General features: G+C 40.6%; 1 protein-coding gene across 3 annotated transcripts in view; it reads right to left on the bottom strand.

The window, feature by feature from the left end:
- The window catches only part of osbpl10a (oxysterol binding protein-like 10a), a 99,805-nt gene extending 83,083 nt beyond the window's left edge, over window positions 1-16,722 (bottom strand). Inside the window, exon 1 of one of the 3 annotated variants that reach the window (XM_085148667.1) lies at window positions 16,056-16,722. In XM_085148667.1, the coding sequence (XP_085004793.1) occupies window positions 16,056-16,333 (278 nt within the window). In that variant the 5' untranslated portion in view covers window positions 16,334-16,722. The remainder of the gene's footprint in view (window positions 1-16,055) is intronic. The other 2 variants (XM_085148666.1, XM_085148665.1) reach the window with 2 other exon arrangements.
- Window positions 16,723-17,116: the final 394 nt, after the last annotated feature.

The raw sequence follows: 17,116 nt of genomic DNA, 5'->3' as shown, positions 1-17,116 counted from the left end.
GAGAATGAAGTTAAGAAAGTAATGAACCAGAGAAAAAGACCAGGGAACGGGAAATGGAAGAAACACCGTGACCGTTATATTATCATTTTGTTTTATGTTCTCATTATGTTGTTTACTGTTAAAAACTTTTTTTTATATATTTCTGCTGCACAAACTTTGTGCAGGATGTGGAAGAGAATAGGAAAACAAGGCGGGGGACATGAATGTATGTGAAATGGAGCAAAAAGAGAGCTGCCGTAATAACACTCAACACCCTTAACATATCTCACCTCCCATGTAATGATGCCTGCAGGATATTATTCACCACATCTCTCTTCAGGCAGCGTTCGTGAACAAAAAATTACAAAAAATAAAAAGAACAGCCCTTCATTTACATTAACGCCTGCTTTCAGCACCATCAAGCCGGCAAGCTTGATTCCAAATTACTCATGGTAGCAATTAGCGCGGTCATCTTGAGCAGAACCCACAGCCCGAGGCGTGGAAATTAAACCCCACATTTTCTCCTTTGTGATTAATGAATCGCATTCAATCACTGGGTAATTGAATCCCTCATCACTGGCTGGAAGATGCAAAGCCAGTCAGGCAAACAGAGGCAGAGACATTTCATTTCCTGTGGCCGGAAAGGATCGCGTATGACATTCAAGAATCTGGTCCATCGGCTCTGCTTAACACTTTGTTCTGGTTCTGCAGTTCAGCACAGACCACAATGGCACTGGGTGGCTATGGCTGACCTTTTCATGTGTTTGCACAGAGGCCTGAGGCAATAAAGGTTGTCTTTGTCTTGTGTTCATGTTCAGAGGCGCCCTGTATCATCCTCCTTTCCCTGAGATTCAACCTGTATATTAAAAAAACTCTCCATGCACCATTACTGGAGCTGCAGTATTGATCAGCAAACCTAAGTGGACCTATTATGCTCATTTCCAGCTCCATATTTGTATTAATGGACTCAACTAGAGTAGATCTGCATGATCTGCAGTTCAAAATAATCTGATTTTATCCTACATTGGGCTGTGGTACATCGCCATCAAGTTCATCTCAGTTTTAGCTCCCATTCCCCATCCACTCTCCTTTCAAGCCATCTTTCATCAGACTGGCTGCCCTTGCAAACAGAAAGTTCGAACATCAGCTGGATTTTAATGATCAGGGATAAATGCTACTTTCAGTTGCTCGGTTTTTGTGCTTTTAGAACAGAGTGCCTTTATTTGTCACTGTATGGCGTACAACAACATTTCTAGTGAAGCCAAAAGTGGTGACAGTCAGCATGTGGGAGGAAACCGGTAAAACACAGATGAATGCATCAGAGGAAGAACTCGAGGAAAGTGCCGCCCATGTGCAAATCAAACATATGGACTTATTCTGGATTTTTAAACAAAGATTGAGCAAAGAAGAGAGCTGATTACCAAGTTACTGTCCATTTCAGAGTGAGCAAAGAAAATAACACAATCCATCACATACTTTATGGGCTGCTGGTACTGGTTAGGTACTGGAGTGCAGGTATGCCACAACGTTTTTTAAATGACACCGCTGTACCCAAATCTACAAGAACTCTTATGTCACAGAAGACTCTGACTGCTGTCTCACATTCAAAACACCTGTAACAGTACAGCAGTCAACGGGTATTTGTATCCAAGTAACTTGGACTAGACTGCAATGCGAAGAGTTCAGTTTTTAAGGTGCAACATTTTTAACGAAAAATATTTATCAGGCTGTCTGCGCCACGCTCCCATTTTGCAGCAATAAAAACAAGTGACATGAGACGAAGAGACTGAGAACTTACCAATGCATTGTGGGTTAAGCATCATGAAAATGTTGAATTATCATGGTGTCGCTGATGATATCCCCTCTTTGTGACATCATGCAGATCAGGACAAAAAAAAAAATTTTTAAATGTGGAACTGTCTGAAGCCTGAGCTTTGGGTTCATATTGATTACTTGTACATACACTCACTGACGCTTTATTGGAAACTTTGGCCATTTTTATATGAACATCTACCATTGTAACAGTTTTGACTCATTCTCTATATGAATCTTAAATAGAACTTTAAGGCGCCATCTATCCACTCCATGTCACATGTGTCTTTTGGGTGTCTCAGAAAAGCTGTTCACTTCATGTTTCAAACACTGGCACCGTTTCCTATTTTCTTCATAACAGGTTATATTCTTATTACCTGTTATGAATCTGTATCCCCCACAGTTTAATGGAAACCCATCAACTTCCTTTACCAATGTATCTGCATCATTATTTAATTAAAAGGTGAAAATATGAGCCCCCATTGTTGCCCATCAGGTTAAGCTCGTGATCCGTTTTTTTAAGCATTTGCAGAGACCCGGGTTCAAATCCACCCTGAGGCCATTAACTGCATGTCTTTCCCAGCTTTCACTACTCACCTAAATAAAGGATAAAAAAGTATAAAGAAAAGAACATAACCATCAGTTTCCTAGGACTATGCAGGGCTTTTAGATGATTAGGAAAATCTGAGATGAGATGCTAGCTCTCATATCAGTTCTATGATATATTAGCGCAGAACACCAAAGGATCATTTCTCTAATGACTAAAAAAAATAACAAAACAAAACAAAAATGTTTATTACCACAATAAACCAGCATCTGCTGAACAGACACTGCTTTCCATTTATCATTACAACCTATTGATGTGTGATCCTCAAACATATGCTGGCTCCTAGTTAAGCAGGCAGTCATTCAAACTGTGCAAACAAAAATGCTGCGGATCAATCTTCTTTGTCAACTGACTAAACATTACGTTTGAAACGTGACTCACACATGAGTCCAGTGAACTCAAAACTGTGTGTCTGTTTAAACTAAATAAAGTCGGTCAAGTCATGAAGTAATCTATTGATTTTGTTTTTGCTTGTGGGGTTATTTTTATTGACAAAAATGTTGATAGAAACACTGAGGCCAGCAAGTGTTGCACAAATCAGATTTTCATTGTTGTTTTTCTGTCACATCTCTGCAGCTACACTGGGAAACTGGGTATTCCATATATTTCCAGCCTCTTTCTTCCATTTGCATCATGGTCATTCTGATTGGTTCCCAGCTTTCAAGGAGGTGGGTCGTGACTAATACAAGCATGTCAGAGGGGGCAACGGAGGGAGGGGGGTGGGGGTGTATGAATGCATAAGAGCAGCAAATGAATGCAAAGAGCACCTTTTTGTTGAGACCCTGATGGACAGTGAATGGCAACCCTCCTTCCTGGATGCATTTTAGGCTTTTTTCATGCTGCCTGCATCTGTTCATTAATCTAAAAGAGCTCAAAACAAAGCAGTTTGATGGCTTGATGGTTTTATGGCTGGACACCAGGTCAAGCTCTAACTAACAAATGAAATGAGGGATGCTGAATAATATAGATGTTTTACAAGCTGCCTTAAAAAGATATTAAAATACTCGCACTTCAGGTGAGTCATGACAAAGTTTCCCTTGAAAGCAAAACAAGCATGTGTGTGACGTAACAAGCAAAGCACACTGATGCGAAGGCTGATTTAAAATCTTGAGATAAACTGGAGCAGCGTATTCAAAAACCACTGCTTTAACAGCGCATATATCATAATTTCCTAACTCATTAGCTGCTTGAGCTGCTAACTGCTCCATCCTTCACAGGATGCATTTTTGCCCATGAACCCTCTCAGCTCCAGCGAGCACACGGGGAACGCTGCCGTCTGAAAATTGATCCTTGCTCAGTCTTGTCCCCTTCCATCAGGAGGGCTGGAGATTTATGCCGACCACAGCCATCCAGGGAACAATCTGCCTGCATCACTTTATATCCAGGGCTGTCTTCGTCGCCCTCACGCGCTGCATGTTGAGCTCACAGCAGTGTATCAAGTCTTATCCCCTGTGCAGTCAGCAGAATGGAGGCATTCACTGTTGACCCCCTCCAGGCAGTCTTTGCTTGTCCAGCTAAACCACATTGCAGACTTTTGATATGATGAATGGCGCCAGAGAGCAAAGTCTGGGCTTTCGTGGGCTCTCTCTGCTGATAAGCCGATACCGACCTGCAGGGCCAGAGTCTTGGCCCACACAGACCTTTTCGCCTTTGGACGCAAGAGGCTGCAGCAGACCGCCGACCAAATGAAAAGATGATTAGTTTGGCTGCAGTAAAATCTAAGACAGTAAATCTAATTTCCAACTAGTATCAAACTTGATTCATGAACAATATTTTACAGTACCTTAGTATCTAAAATGCAGGCTGTGCATATGGCTTACAATCTGTTATGTGGGCTTTTGTCACTTTCGGGTGATATGTGAAACTGGAGGGCTTCAAAAGACACCCAACATCATGATTAAAAAAGAAAAAAAAAAGAAAAATATGTCCTGGAAAAAACAGATTGGAAGGTGCTGAAAGAAATTTATGAGAATAAGGCTCACACAGAGATACAACATGGGCACTAAATGCATGGTGACCACGCAGAACAGGAAGTTGAATATGCTCAGTAATATGTGCTAATGCATGATGAATTTGAATGCCTTTGTTACTCAGTTTAGATATTATAGTACCCTGAAGTGGGATTCTTTGTTAGCAAAGACATTCAATACCTTTAATGGACAAATCAATTCACTCAATGCAATCATGAAACAAATCACCATCTGCAGTCGATTTTGTTATCCGCCCTTAAAATATCAGAGAACGTGTCATCACGTAGGGTTTTATTGCTTCTAAATATACCACAGCTGTTTATTTTAAACCTTTATACATACTTTAATTAGAATTCATGTTCAAACTTTCTATCTCTAGAAACCTGTACGTGCACTCAAGAGCAGACATCTGTAACAACATAGAGTTCGCTATAAATCACCACCATAACAATATTTGCACTTTAAAAAGAGCTTAGTCAAGCACATTTGTCCACATCAATAGAAACGCTACCATTTCCTAATGGATTTAACAATTGTGCTGCAGGAAATGGCTTGTCAGCAGGATTTACATCTCCTCGCTTCTCTTTTGGCAGTTAATTCTCAAACATGCTTGGGGGGACGTCAGAGTAGTGAATCACACTGATTATTGGCAGGAAAGGGGGGATCAATAAGAGAGTGATTGGCAACTATCAGGGAGATTACATGCTGCTGCATTTTATTTTCCTGTAACATCATGAGAAGATCTTGACACTGCTGTGGCCAAATGAAATTATACTCAATCATTTCATTAGGTACACCTTGCTAGTACTGGTTAGGAGCCACTTTTGCTTTCAGAGATGCCTCGATTCTTTGTGGTACAGATTCAACAAGTTACTGGCAACATTTCTTAGAGATTTTGGTTCATATTGAGATGGTAGCATCACACTGTTGCTGCAGATTTGTTGGCTACATAACCATGATGGAAATCTCCTGTTTCACCACATCCCAAAAGTCCTCTACTCAAAGCACCACCCATAGTTGTTCATACCAAGCAGGATGGTTTCATGCTGTCAAAATCATCTTTCTTCCCATGTTGTTTATGCCAAATTCTGATCCTCATCCAAATGTCTCAGGACAAATCATGACTCATCAGAACGAGACAACGTTTTTCCAATTTGCTATTGTCCATTTTGATGAGGTCATTGTGAATTGTGTTTTTTTTGTTCCTAGTTCACAGGAGTGGCACCCAGTGTGGTCTTCTGCTGCTGTAGGGGCGATTGTGGCTCAAGAGTTGGGAGTTCGCCTTGTAATTGGAAGGTTGCCGGTTCGAGCCCCGGCTTGGACAGTCTCGGTCGTTGTGTCCTTGGGCAAGACACTTCACCCGTTGCCTACTGGTGGTGGTCAGAGGGCCCGGTGGCGCCAGTGTCCGGCAGCCTCGCCTCTGTCAGTGCGCCCCAGGGTGGCTGTGGTTACATTGTAGCTTACCATCACCAGTGTGTGAATGGGTGGATGACTGGATATGTAAAGTGCTTTGGGGTCCTTAGGGACTAGTAAAGCGCTATATAAAATACAGGCCATTTACCATTTACCATGTAGTCCATCTGCTTCAAGGTCCAAACCTTGTCTGTAGCAAGTGCTTACTTGAAATACTGTTGTCTTCCTATCAGCTTGAAGCAGTCTATCTAAACCTCTCTAAAAATCACTAGATATATATTTTTTTATTATTATTTCGGGATGATTGTGCAGGAAAATCCAATCCCAACAGATCAGTAGCTTCTGAAAAACTCGCACTAGCCCAGCTGGCGCCAACATCCATGCTACATTCAGTGACTCAAATCACCTTTCCTCTCCTTTCTGATACTCAGTGTGACATTGAGCAGGTCATCCTAACCATACCTAGATCCACAAATGCATGGACTTGATTTGCTGATAAGTCATGTTTTAACATGCAACTAAATATATGTATGTAATAAAGTAGCTGGTGAGTGTAAGCTCATCATGCACAATGTCTTAACTCTTGTTTGCTTCCACAAACTTCTCATCATAATAAATCTTTACCATCTGACGTTTTTAAACATCTAAACATTTCAGGCTGTACTTTTTGACCAGCTGCCATATCAGGGACACGGAATAGCTTCACAAGTGGGGGCAATGAAACTATTAAAAGGCTTTGTTAAAACCAGATGTTATTTTAAGCATTCCTAAAAGTATACAAGAAAACTACACACAAGAAAACCAAACAAGATATGAAGGAAAGGGGAAATGCAAAATGCTAACTCATTTCCCTTTCCCCTGCACTCTAATATCAAAGCTGGCCTTACAAAAAACAAAAAATTAGAACAGAAACCCAAGAAACAGCAAAAAGACAGGAGATACAGCCACATATTAAACAGACAGAAATATATCAACATGAAGCCAAGCTAATGCCTGCAGTTTTCTTCCCCTTTTCAGACACAGAAACACCCACCAGAGCTGCACCACCCCGACTCACAGCTTTGATCAAAGAAGCACAGCAGAGCTCCTTTTCCACTGAGTGCAAGTGCAAAGAAATTATTTGTTCATCGCAGTACATCCCCCACCCTGCAGGGCACTTACGAAGACATGGATTTAACATCTACACAACGCTCACAGCTTCTTACACAGGAAGACGGTCTAAAATGGAAATTGAGAAGAGAGCTATAAATGGTATGAATTGTGTGATCGGCACACACTTCATACATATGCCGATAACCAAATTACAAAGAATTAAGTTAGATATCTGCTCCATGGAATGATGAATGTTACACCTGATTTACAGCAGCAGAAGGTGACGTTGTTTTTGCACTTTTTTAAAGTGTGTCGTCAACATTCGTCCCCCTGGAAACTAGCTGTGCTCTACAATCGGGCGATCGTGGCTCAAGAGTTGGGAGTTCGCCTTGTAACCGGAAGGTTGCCGGTTCGAGCCCCGGCTTGGACAGTCTCGGTCATTGTGTCCTTGGGCAAGACACTTCACCCGTTGCCTACTGGTGGTGGTCAGAGGGCCCGGTGGCGCCAGTGTCCGGCAGCCTTGCCTCTGTCAGTGCGCCCCAGGGTGGCTGTGGCTACAATGTAGCTTGCCATCACCAGTGTGTGAATGTGTGTGTGGATGACTGGATATGTAAAGTGCTTTGGGGTCCTTAGGGACTAGAAAAGCGCTATATAAATACAGGCCATTTACCATTTAACAATCCACAATCAAAAGCTCACATTTCTACTTTAAAAATGACAAAAAGCATGTCCACTAGCGTGAAATGATCACACAGTAACCACTTGCAGGTAATGCATGACTTCAAAATGCAGACAGAAAAAGCTGCGAGAGGTAAACCAGGCCTCACAGATGGTACTTATGTGTCTGTAATAAATAAGCTGAGTATTTTCCTATCATTGCAGACATGCTAAATATGTTCCGAGTGTCTTTAAGTGGGAACACTTCACTGTGGCAAACTGATTGTTTAGTCTGAGAGGCCGGAGAATGCATAATGTCAACCTATTAATTCGCAAATAGGACTCTCGTGGCTTCTAGGGCAGCATTAAGAAGGAGATGAGTTCTCGTATGTGTGTGTTTGTGTGCACATTCAAAGGCTTCCTGACCAATTTGACTTCTGCACCTTTAAGTTTTAGTCATAGTCTCATTTCTACACAGAGCTGTTTGAGAATTAAGACTTGATTTAAGGATTTTGATAATGATTGTGTTCTCTTTTTCCTCCCATCCACTATGTTCTTTACCAACTATCCACTCCTTTTCAACGTGATAAGGATATAAAAGGCTTTAAAATAGTTACTGATTTACAAGTCATAGTCAAGGTCAAATTTGTTTATATAGCACATTTAAAACAGCAAAATATAGGCCAATTCAACTTAACACTAAAATCCAGGAAAACAGAACACAATACACAACATTAAAAGACAAAAAATTATTAAAATAAAATAGGATTTAAAAAAAGACTTAAATGAGTGTACAATCTGAGCCAAGCAGATGTGCAGAGTTAGATCATTCCATATATTTAGTGCAAACGTTTATATTTTGATCACCTCTCTGTTTTAATCTCATTTGAGGAATGTGTTAGAGTAACTGATTACATGACCTCAGAGTTGTTACAGGTGTGTGAATGTGAAGCAGCTCAGACAGATAGAAAGTCAATCTGCAAATGATTGACAAATCATCAGAAGCACGGAAAAAACATAAGCACACACAACTAGAATAAACTCTAAAAACCTGTTACCCTTTATTCTCTCTTCTAAATAAGTTTGACTGTGCTCTGTGTTTGTTACAAAACCTGTCTGACGACACTTCCTCTTATGCATGCGAACACAACATACACCGTGTATGGTAATCAACTGTTGAATAACAAGCAGCTTGCAAACAACACTTCCTCTATTAATCTTTGTGACACTGTGCAAAGTTTACATCTGGGACATACGAAGGATAGATGGCATAAAGCATGTTAATGATCTCCTTCATATTCACCCCCACTTTTTGTCAGTGCATGTAAGGACTTTTGTTGATATTTAAATGATTGTGCTACTTGGTTTCCTTAAATATAAAAACATCCCAAAGTTATCCTTAATACACTTCAGAGAGGGAGACCATTCCAACTGTAACACAGTAATAATCAGGGTGTAGGCCTGTTGCTAGTCCACCTATTTTATAGCCTCATAAGTTTCCAACTAACTTTAGCATACTGGCCATCAACATATGAGAAGTTAACCCATAGATGATACTGAAACATTTTCTGGGCACTTTGTCAATATCGCAGTAGGTAATTAATTAGGAAGTTGGATCAGCTGTCATCAGAGAAACTGGCCTTTTTTCCCTCCACTGTATTGTTTGACATTTAAACTCAGCGTTCTTCCTCTGGCTGTATTGAAATTTCTTACCAGCATCGTATTGACGGGAAAGCAACACGCTATCTGAGGAACTATATCAAAGACCTTTGTATGCAAACACTGATAGCAATGTCAATGTCAGACATTGTCAGAGCGCACAAATGTTGTCAATAAATAAAATGTTTCAGTTGAGAATTATGGACTTGCTCTGTAAGACAAAAATGTAAAGTTATTATTTCAAAATAAGCACTAAAAAGTTACCGCCGAGCATAGTAGCCAATTCATGCTGCCACTATGGGTTCAAAATGTAAAAAGAGTACCCAACCCTAACACCCACACCTGCAGTCAATTTAGAATCACCAGCTAACTTAAGATGCATGTGTTTAGGTTGTGGGAGGAAACACACGCAGGCACCTAGAGAAAACACTTTGAACCATGTGATTTTTTTTTCTTTTTTTTGAGAAACATAACTGATCCTTTATAACTGAGGTCATCTGAGAGGAAACTAGAAATGTCTCGCCCTCTTTGAAGTCTAGAAGACGTGGCTTGTGATGTTTTTGTCTTTTCTTTTTCTTTTTTTTTGACCAGATCATGTGAGATTGTGTAACGATCAGTGGCGCTTGATAATTAAATAAATTAAACAGAGGAGTAAGTACTGCTCTTGTGTGTTGACTTTTGCCTTTGCATTTTTCACACGTATGACGCAGATGCATGCGCTTACGCTGGTGGGAGGAGCTTATGACAGAGACAAGACTTGCTGAAAGAAGGCTGTTTTTTCTTGGGGGGTTTTGGCTTTCCAGAATTCTGCAGTTTCAATGCTTATAATACTGAAACTCTTGTTAACAACCCCATCTCTGTTTATTGGTTTTGTATACACTGCCTTAGACCATTAATTCTTATTAACCACTTTTTTATGATAAGCATTTCAATTAATCTCTACAGCACCTTCAGGCAAACTTTGAGCTCATTTGCTCTGTTGCACATTAAACTTCTTCCCTTCCAAAATCTTTCCTTTCATCAGTTTATCTGGGTATAAATGTGTCACTAGCTTTCCCATAATGGCACATTATTAAAGTCACGCTGCCATTATTACAATAGTGTTATAATAAATGATTATTACTATATTACACTGACTGTGACTGTCATCAATGCTTAGGTTTAAAGGGTTTGAATCATTCACTATCCTTACAAGTATAGCACGCATTACATATGTGCATATAAAAACAAACTGACTACTTAGCACATTTTCTTCACACAAACGCACACAGCACCTACTCAACATAACGGTACTTCACGCTGACACATGGCCGCCCACACAGTGGCAGAATTAGCTCCACTCAGGTCTCCTGCCCACCAAGACACGGCCTGCCAAACACGCATACACACACACACACACACATTTTGTGTTCCTCCACGTGATGAAACGTGACTGACAATGTAATTACTCAAACAATGTCTTCCACTGGGGCACGGCCTCTCCTCCTTCAAACGTTTCTATTTTTACGCTGCGGGCACTTACGGATATTAACTGTGAGCTGAACACAACCTGAGGAAGGATGGATCATCTGATCGTCTTCCTTCACAGGTATAAAAGAAACGGGTCATTTTAAAATCTGGTCCGGCTGCAAAAAGACTTTCATTTTTAACCTAGCTGATTTATATTTCTCTACAGGCTCCCTCCCATAGTAAACCTTTAATAATATATATATATAATATAAATCTTTATCCCAGGTGACAGCAAATGTTTTCCTGAGCTCAGAGAAAGATGGAGAACTACAGCATAGGGTGTAAAAATCACTTACTGTGAAGAAATATGAACAAAAGCTCAAAACACAACAGTGAACCCACCATTCAGTCCTGATTCATTTCAAAACTAAATAATCTTGAAATTAAATAAATAAATAAAACGTTGCTGTAGCAGAATGACATTTTTACTAAAGATATTCTATAATCACTTGCTGGAATCGATTATTTTAAAAATAATTACATTGGCTGCAATGGTTTCTGCTTTAAAAGCTTTAAAACTAGCTAAAAATAGAAATATCATAAACAATAACAAAAGTAATGCTTCCTGACCTTCATGTTGACATATTATCAACATTACAGTTTTTCAGGGGTGGGGTGGGGGAGTTTGTTGTTTTTGTTTTTGTTTTTGCTTTAATGAAAGGACTACAAGTACTTCCAGTTAATTGTTTCAGTGTTCCTGGGTTTGTGACATGCTGGCCTTTCACTGTACAACACAATAAAATAAGCCATCAAGGGTGAAAACTCCCCCTACACCAGGGCCTGATTTTATAAAAGAAAAGCTCCGGTCAATGCAAGATTTACAGAATAATTATGAATGTAAACCCATGGATCACCCATGTTTTCCTCTTCATGGGTGATCCAATCAAACTTAAGAGTGCAAAAGGTTTAACAATGCAGATTTAAATTATACTTTAAGCACTCTTTGGATAACTCTGCACTTTAAGCTAAATATTAATATTTAATATTAAATCATCTCAAAATGCAACTGCATATAATGCTGTAAAAAAAGAAGAAGAAAAAGAATAAATGAATATTCCACTACAGCAGATTCCTTTGAAAGACTGCTATCTGTTGGTGCATCATCCAGTGTGTCACCCCTCTTTTACCCATACCTGCAAATCTCTGCACAGAGCTCACAGCAATCATGTTCATTTACTTTATTTACTGATATCTGCAGTAAAAGTTCAGAGTTTAAGACTCAAGAAACGTGCCTGTAAGACCAAGTGTGGCTTCTCTGCCAGCAGCGACACCATTAGCTGCAAAGCCAACAAACCTAAGTGCACATAATAATTTCTTGATACTAAGAGTTTGCAACCGCAGGATGTCACAGACGGCGGCTGCAAAGCTGAACAACAGTTCAAGGATTTTAAACAACAAGTTGCAGATCCCACCTTTGTGGGGAATTCTCATGGAGACGATGCATAAGTGCTCCATAGGACTGTTTCTATCATTTCTTTCTCCTGTAAAACTCCCCTTTTCATTGTCTCTGTTTTTTACACTGAAACAGGTGCCTGGTGACGCAATGAAATGTGGGAATGGATCAGATCCTGATCATCCCCTTCGCAGTGTTATCTCTACAGTCACAGGAGCACAAGTACTGAAAGTGAAAGTCGATTTGCTCCTGGCAGATTGCACCGTGTTCCACACCATCCATAAACGGACTCCCTATATCCAGAAGATTACATTTCCCTGAGAACATTAAGACAGTGTCTGCTGATTTTTTCTTACTTCAGCATGGTGTTTACAGTGCTTACATTTATTAGAGCACCACACAATGTAAGGTTCATGTCACAGCTGCCATAAATTAAAGCACTGGTAATTACCAAAATATTTTTTTTATGTTTCTGTAATGGTTAATCCACCAGCATGCACAAGCTCTTTAATCCAAATGACAGTTTTAATGCTAAAATATAGTTATTGTTGTTATCCATGAATTTTCTAATTTACTGTTTGACAAAAACAAAAGCATAAAAAAAGGCATACACAGCATTATTTTTTGGATTAGACACTAAATTAAAGTTATTTACTTCCATTCATGAGCAGAAAATTTTGTCTTACTAGTTGAATGTTGCGCTTGATTAATTTCTGGATTCTCAGTGCCAACTTTCGTCTTTTATTAAGCGAGTGCACTAAAATTCCTAAATCCACATCCAGAACCCTAAAACGTTATTACTTCTAGCCCCAGCTCTGGAAACACATTCATAATTTAAAGTTAACCTACAAGCAAACAGAGGATCAAACAGTCCTTCTTGGTAGCGATAATAAGATGACTCCAGGAATCACCTTAATTCACTTATATAGCTTTAACTAAATTTCAGGTAGAGATAATCATCACTGCTTTGATTAGTCACATCCTGGCAGTGTTCTGTACGTGAAAAAACAAAAACAGAGCAAAGCAAAGTCTGATTGCTAAACTCTTTTCCTTCTTCAAAAGCCAAAAAATACAATTTAAAAATTATGAATTTGAATTCAAATGAAACTACTTTGTACATTTTGTCATCATTACTAATGTTAGGGCTACGAGCAGTAGCAATAAGCCTACTGACCCATGTTAGTATAGTTTCAAAGACAATCTAAATGGAAACTAAAAGTCATCTCAGCTCCAGGCTACGTTTTCAAGATGTTTTAGTCGCTGCTCCCCGTCTGTGCTGAAACACTCTTTCAGCTTGAGGTCTTGGCGCTTGCTCAAGTCAATGAAGTTAAAGGATTCTCTCCTGAGAAGCTACACCTTTACCCTTTAGGCACTTTGAAATTGACACTGGACAGGCAGCATCACCCACAAAGGCCAAACCAATTTGGTAATGCCCTTTCGTCTGTACAAAGATCAGAAATCAGCACACCCGTGCACATGGCAGACCATACTATTTGATAGCTTCACAGGCTACATGTGACAAATCCCACGAGAACATCACGCACAGTTAAGGCTTCCTTTAATCAGTGCCACCCCGCTTTGATCGCTCTGAAATGAACGTTTGTCTCGCTCTCCCACAGGTGTTCCTGCGGGTACGTATCAAGATGCAGTTCGGTGCATCGTCTGTCAGTTTGATGGGAGAGCAGGGACGAGTCAGTCTTTCCTCCGCCTCCCTACACCGCCCCTCAACACACACAACCCCACACAATGTGAGCTTCCCTCTCCTCTGCAGCAGTGCCACTGTGCACAATGGGATGCTCCAAGTTGCTTAGTTGTTCTTTACCCACACACAAAACTAATTGCACTGCCAAACACAGAGATCCTGCATAATTCATGTTAGCTGTTCGGACCACGGGGGGAAGAAAAAAAAAGAATGAAAAGAAAGTCCAACCCACGGGAAGATGTTTCACATGTGACTCACATTGACTTAAAATTAAAAACACAGCTTCTCATAAAAAGCTCTCTCTGTATTTGTCTGTGTCTGAGATGAGGAAATCGGACAGGGCGGCGAGATGGCTTATAAATTCTGGATGAGGTACAGGCACTTTTTGAGACAATTGCACTGCTGTGGAGATGTTATGTACTTCATTACAAGAGTGCCTGCACTGATTCAGGAGCAGCGGAATTACAGATTGTAACAGTATATGGGAATAATATCAGTACAGATCAGCAACTGCAAAAACCTGTACAGACGGGCAGGCGTAAGTGTACAGTGTGTCCAGTTTCAGGAAACAAACACTTTGTGGCAGCAGGTTCTCATTCTTGCGCGTTTGCCACTTTTCATCGTCCTTTCTGATCTTTTTTAATGTCAGCAAGACTTCATTTTGTCCACCTTGACCTTTGTGTTATCCACATTTTATTAGCCAAACACCAGTTGGTTAAAACAAAGTAACAATGATTGTTAGTTAGTCGTTTGGCACTTTCCTGTTAATCAAACTGCGTGATATCAGATTGGCTTCAGTTTCAGTCCTATTCAGTTGTAGTGAAGGCCACAGAGCTGCTAAAGGTGGAGACCTGCACAAGCTGGAGGAAAATAAGCCTAGAAACTATGGCTGAATTAATTTGATTTTTCTGGGGAAAATAAATAAGAGTGTGCTGATGGTGTTGTGCTACCTGGTATAGCATGTCGTCTATTAATGTGAAGGTCGGTCATTTGACCCCTGGCACCTCCAACCTGCATGTCAAAGTATTGTTGGGTAAGATACTGAAGCCCGGATTACCCCTGACCCAATGTTAGGTTAAAGTGCTTAGTCATAGAAAAGCACTTGTATAAATGATTTAATAGGTGAATGACACTTTCAGTTGTCAAATTGAGAAGAAAAGCACCATCTAAGCACCTTTTATTAGTTAGTTTAGTAGCTGTTTCTCTTATGACTGGATGTGTAGTGGCAAAAGTTTAAGAACCACTGCTGTAATCAGTCGTGTTGTTTGAAGCGCACTTATAACATGTAATAAAAATGAAGGCTAATGTTTACCGCCAAGTTAACCATTCAGTACTCTGCCACAACATAAGGATGGCTCCTTATGTTACGTCATACTGAGAAGAGGCCCTGATACAAACTCATGAAACACTGAAGACACTTCATTTCTCAGCTGGCTTGGGAATGCCTTGGTGATGGAAGAGTATCTCTGCTCAGATTGCTGCCCCCACAACCCAGACCCACATAAGTAGCAGAAAACAGATGGATGGCTAACTTTTTTTCTTTCTTTCTTTTTTTTTATAAACCAATATCTTTAATGAGATCGATAGTTAAGGATTTAAGAGGGCTATTTTAAAGGGGGAACAATTAATCCGCTAGCTCTAAAATGTATCGACAGATGATGAATCAGCACCAACTTTGACAAATGATTAATCACTTTGGCATTTTCCAATTCCATCATTGTTTTCAGTTGAGTAATCTATAATCCTAATTTAATTTATACATTTTTTAAATTATTGCTCAAATGTTCCAAAATAGTTTAAAATTTTTACTCTTTACAAGTTCTGAGAATGCAAGTTAGGAAACCAGGTTGTCAAAACCCCCAAAGATATTAACTTTATTATAAGAACAGACCAAGAAAAGCAGCAAATCTGATGTTTCTGAAAATACTTTAGCAATTAATATAATAACATAATATACTGGAAATTACAAGAATTTTAGATGATTATTATTATTATAAGTATTAGTATTATTTAATGACAGTTTTTGTTTTCTAGCATCTCTTTTGCCCATTATGTAAGTCAGCCCATGAAGACAGCGATCAAACAAACTAATTCATCAGCAGGCGTCCAGACTTGTGTGATTTTGAACCCCCTCCCCCTCGCAGTGACGTGGTGGTAAAAGTGCAACGTGGACGGGGCAAATAACAACACGAAGCCTGACCTGGGGCATGAACCGAAACTAAATCATGTGTCAAACGTCCCCGACCCCATCCACGTGCTTACCTGTTCTGCCAGCCTTGGATCAGGTTGGTGTATTTGCTCAGGACTCCTTCCAGCTGCCTCTTGCGCGCCTGCTGCTGTTGCTGCAAATTCATGCTGTTCCCCAGCACAGTTGCCCGACTGCCTCCCGCTACAGCCGAGCCGCCGAGGGAGCCGGAGCCGGGGCTGTGCGACCCGGGCCGCCCACCGGGCTTCCTCGACGATGAGCTCCCGCGGAGGTCCGCGGAGGAAGAGTTTGTTTTGTTGGTCCCGGGATGCGGACTGCAGAGCGTCTTGTCCATCCTGGCGACGGGACGGCACACAGCAGGAGGAGGAGGAGGAGCAGGAAGAGAGGGGAGGAGGGGAGAGGAATGGACCAGAAGCAGCAGCAGAAGAGATTTTTAGCAAAGCATAAGTGCTAAACGGGGTTGTGTTTGTCTGCTAAACTAAAGCAGAGGCAGTGGATATGCAGAAACTGCGCTGCGCGGCGGCTTTATGCGTCCCTCGGTGCGTGACACAGCTGACATATTCCTCGATGGTGTTTGAGTCCCGCTCTGTCCTCTGCAGTGCGCGGCTGTGTGGCAATGTGGGTCTCATCCACCGTTTTTCTGGTAGGAAGGACAGCAGAGCGCAGACACTCCCACTCTACTCTAGACCTGCCCCCGGATATTACCTACTATGCACTCTCCTATGAAACGTATCGTCAGCCCCCCCTCCGTCCAAAAAAAAAGAAAAGAAAAGAAAATTGGAAAGGGCAGGAAAAGCCTCACATGACACATATTTAAGCTGATACGCATGACTTTTTTGTGAACAGTGACAGCTCACTATGTGCATGTATGCATGCCTAAACTATGATAATTGTGGATGAAGAAAAACAACTATACTGAAGGAATGTTATAGGAAAGAAAATCTAATGTAAGTCCCTAAAGCTTCACTATAGGCACACTTTAGGGGGGCTTGTGTGGGGCTAGTCTGACTAAATATAAAACAATGTGTGTTGGCTTTGACAAATAAATGCAGATAAACTAAAAAGTCTGGATTTGACCAAGAGAGTGTAGAGTTTAGAGGTGCAGCTTGTTTGTGAG

This window comes from Neolamprologus multifasciatus, chromosome 22, assembly GCF_963576455.1.
Source record: "Neolamprologus multifasciatus chromosome 22, fNeoMul1.2, whole genome shotgun sequence".
In the NCBI taxonomy this organism is placed as follows: Eukaryota; Metazoa; Chordata; class Actinopteri; order Cichliformes; family Cichlidae; genus Neolamprologus; species Neolamprologus multifasciatus.
Note: the sequence above shows the minus strand (reverse complement) of the source record. Positions and strands in the feature narration are given on the sequence as shown.